This window comes from Mizuhopecten yessoensis, unplaced genomic scaffold, assembly GCF_002113885.1.
Source record: "Mizuhopecten yessoensis strain PY_sf001 unplaced genomic scaffold, ASM211388v2 scaffold285, whole genome shotgun sequence".
Taxonomy (NCBI): domain Eukaryota; kingdom Metazoa; phylum Mollusca; class Bivalvia; order Pectinida; family Pectinidae; genus Mizuhopecten; species Mizuhopecten yessoensis.
The window spans coordinates 125615-128611 of NW_018403470.1; the positions used below are offsets into that span (position 1 = coordinate 125615).

The 2997-nt window shown below is 35.9% G+C and overlaps 1 protein-coding gene across 2 annotated transcripts in view; it reads left to right on the plus strand.

Annotated features, from left to right (window-relative positions):
- The window catches only part of LOC110446051 (serum paraoxonase/lactonase 3-like), a 38421-nt gene that overhangs the window by 16909 nt on the left and 18515 nt on the right, over nt 1–2997 (plus strand). For both annotated transcript variants that reach the window (XM_021491018.1, XM_021491010.1), the window contains 2 exons: nt 822–906; nt 2427–2561. In XM_021491018.1, coding sequence (XP_021346693.1) covers nt 822–906; nt 2427–2561 — 220 coding nt within the window. The remainder of the gene's footprint in view (nt 1–821; nt 907–2426; nt 2562–2997) is intronic.

Genomic DNA, 2997 nt, shown 5'->3' on the forward strand with positions numbered 1-2997 from the left:
TTTTGAGACTGATCGGATAAACAACATGGCCGACAGGCAGCCATCTTGGATTTTGATAGTGAAAGTTTGTTATCGCTATTTCTCGGGAAGTACTCGAGGGATCTTTTCAAATTTTATATGTAGGTTCCCCGTGGTCCTAAGCTGTGCAGGGCAATTGTTGAGACTGATCAGATGAACAACATGGCCGACAGGCAGCCATCTTGGATTTTGATAGTGAAAGGTTGTTATCGCTATTTCTCGGGAAGTACCAGAGGGATCGTTCTCAAATTTTATATGTAGGTTGCCCTTGATCTCTCGTTGTGCATGTTATATTTTGAGACTGATCATAAAAACAAAATGGATTAAAAGAAGAACTAAACAAATCTTTCTCATATTGCAATGATAGATTCTATTTCTTCCACATTAAGTACTGTACTAGTAAATATGTAAAATGACAAACTCACTTTGAAGGTTGGCTTTCGTACACATCAGTATTAAGTTTAGATCAAAAGTTACCTCAAGGTGCATTTACTGTTAACATGGCTCGATCAAACAGATTAGAGGAAAGAGAAAAGATTGAACTGACAAAGAACTAATGAAGATGGTACAAAGGTGGGCGCCAAGATCACTCTGGGATCTCTTGTTTGATAATGAGTGCAAAGATTCTTCAGGGATCTCTTAAAATTCGTTGTTCAAATTGACTTTATTTTCTACGACATCATTACGTACCTCAATCGCAGGTATGTACATGAACTAAGGTTATAGGGTTCATAAGGTGATATGTTGAAGCTGTTTCAATCAGTACAGAAAACACAATCAGGAAACTATTTTCCACTATACAGGTATCTATACATGGCTACATCAGTCAATGGAGCAATCAAGGTGTTCAAGAGACAGTTAAAGGCAGGACAGCTCACGTTTTTACAGGTAAGATATTTACAGGTGTACATCATATATACCAATACCTTCACTGACCCCTGTCTCTAAAATATTATTCAGAAAAAGATTTAGACTGTAATAATGTTGATCACTTGGATGTCTGATTCCAGGGGGAGATAAGCTAGAAACAAAATAAAACCTTTTGGGATTGATAGCAAGTCTAACTAATACTGTGTGTCATATTATTACAGTACAGAGTGTTAAAAACTTGCTTAATTTCCTACTTAAACAGTCAATTATATTATTTGTTCTGTGAACTTAATATCCAGAGTTTCTCAGCTTTCACCTGATATTTTGGGTTGATTTGAAATTCTAGATGGCCATTCTTGTCTTTGATGGGCAGAAACTGTTTGCACTGATTCTCATGGTCCACTATATGTTGATTCTAAGCCACACTGTTTGACTGTTGCTCTCATTGCCTTATCCAAGTGTTGGTATTGTAAACAAATAGGCCAATGGTAGCCCCTATATTAATCAAATGACAATTAAAAAAAATGTACCTGATAAAAGCTCCATCTGGCTTAGTGTTAGAAAAAATGAGGTCTTTTTGTAGGTACAGCTAAGATTTTGATTGGTTAGAGTATTCCTTATAAATTAGCTCACCTGGCCTAAAGGGCCATGTGAGCTTATGCCGTACTGCGTTGTTTGTCTGTCGTCTGTCGTCTGTCCGTCAATTTTTAGGTCATGATGTATGGCCAGTAGGTTCCTGGGATGGAGTGCTATAAAGTTTCCTCATTAAAATGACCTTGACCTACTTTCAAGGTTACTCGGGTCAAATATGTTAAAAATTTTAAACAACAATATCCTAAGAACCATTTGGACTAGTCATGATACTTGGGTATGCTATGTAGACCAGCAGTGTGAATATTTTTTTAAATAACAGTAATGATGTCAAATGTCAACTTTAAATGCTAGTTGGGGGTCAAATGTAAACTTTAAATGCTAGTTGGGGGTCAAATGTCAACATGGGTTAAAAGCTTTAACAATCTTCTTCTTTGGTTCCATAAGGCCCAGGGTCATGAAATTTGGCTAGTAGGTACCTGGGATGAAGTGCTATAACGTTAACTTATTAAAATGACATTGACCTACTTTCAAGGTGACAGGGGTCAAATATATTAAAAACTTCAAACAACAATATCCTAAGAAACATTTGGACTAGAGTCATAATACTTAGGTATGTTATGTAATCCAGCTGTGTGAATTGTTTTCTTTATTACAGTTATGAGGTCAAAGGTCAACTTTAAGTGCAAGTCGGGAGTCAAATGTCAATGTGGGTTAAAAGCTTTAAAATAAAAAAAATAAGTTTCCAACAACAATATCTTTAGAACCGTTTAAGAGATGTTAAGATGTCTTGTGTTCTAGTTACCAAATTTGGTCTCAAGTTACCTATATGTCAGTTTCATGTAACAAAAGAAACAGGTGAGCGATACAGGCCCTCTGGGCCTCTTGTTTTATTTGTGATTGGGTAGCATACCCGGTAGTAACTTTGTTCTTTTGTGATTGGACAGGAAGTAAAGTTGTACACATCTCTCGATAATCCGACAATAAACCCCCTCACTGGACATCTACTGGTCGGGGCCCAGCCAATCGTCCATACAACCCTTCAAACGATGGGGGACCCAAGTAAACCCAGTGCATCTCAGGTATGTACAAATATCCTCACCTGATCATTTGTTATCTACTTGGTACAAACTCAGCTGATTATTACTAACATCAATTATTGCAAATGTGAAGTATGAAACGAAATGTTGCCAAAAGAAAAATCCAAGGAATACATTTTGAAGTGATCAATTCCATGATAAATCAAAAGGAAAGGTCAAGAAATATGTTTAGTGTGAATACGGCTATTTATTTGTAATTAATGGTGAAAATAGCTCATTTCTTAATGTTTTACATAGTAAAACAAAGTTCAGATTACCTTTTGTTGAAAATATCCTATACTCTTTATATCAACTGTGGTTTTGAATTTACATGTATTTATAATCTCCCCTGGCAGTGTACCTGTGAGTTTATAAGGTACATGTATTTGTAATCTCATTTCATTTCATCAAATTTTATTGACAAGATGTCATAATCAAT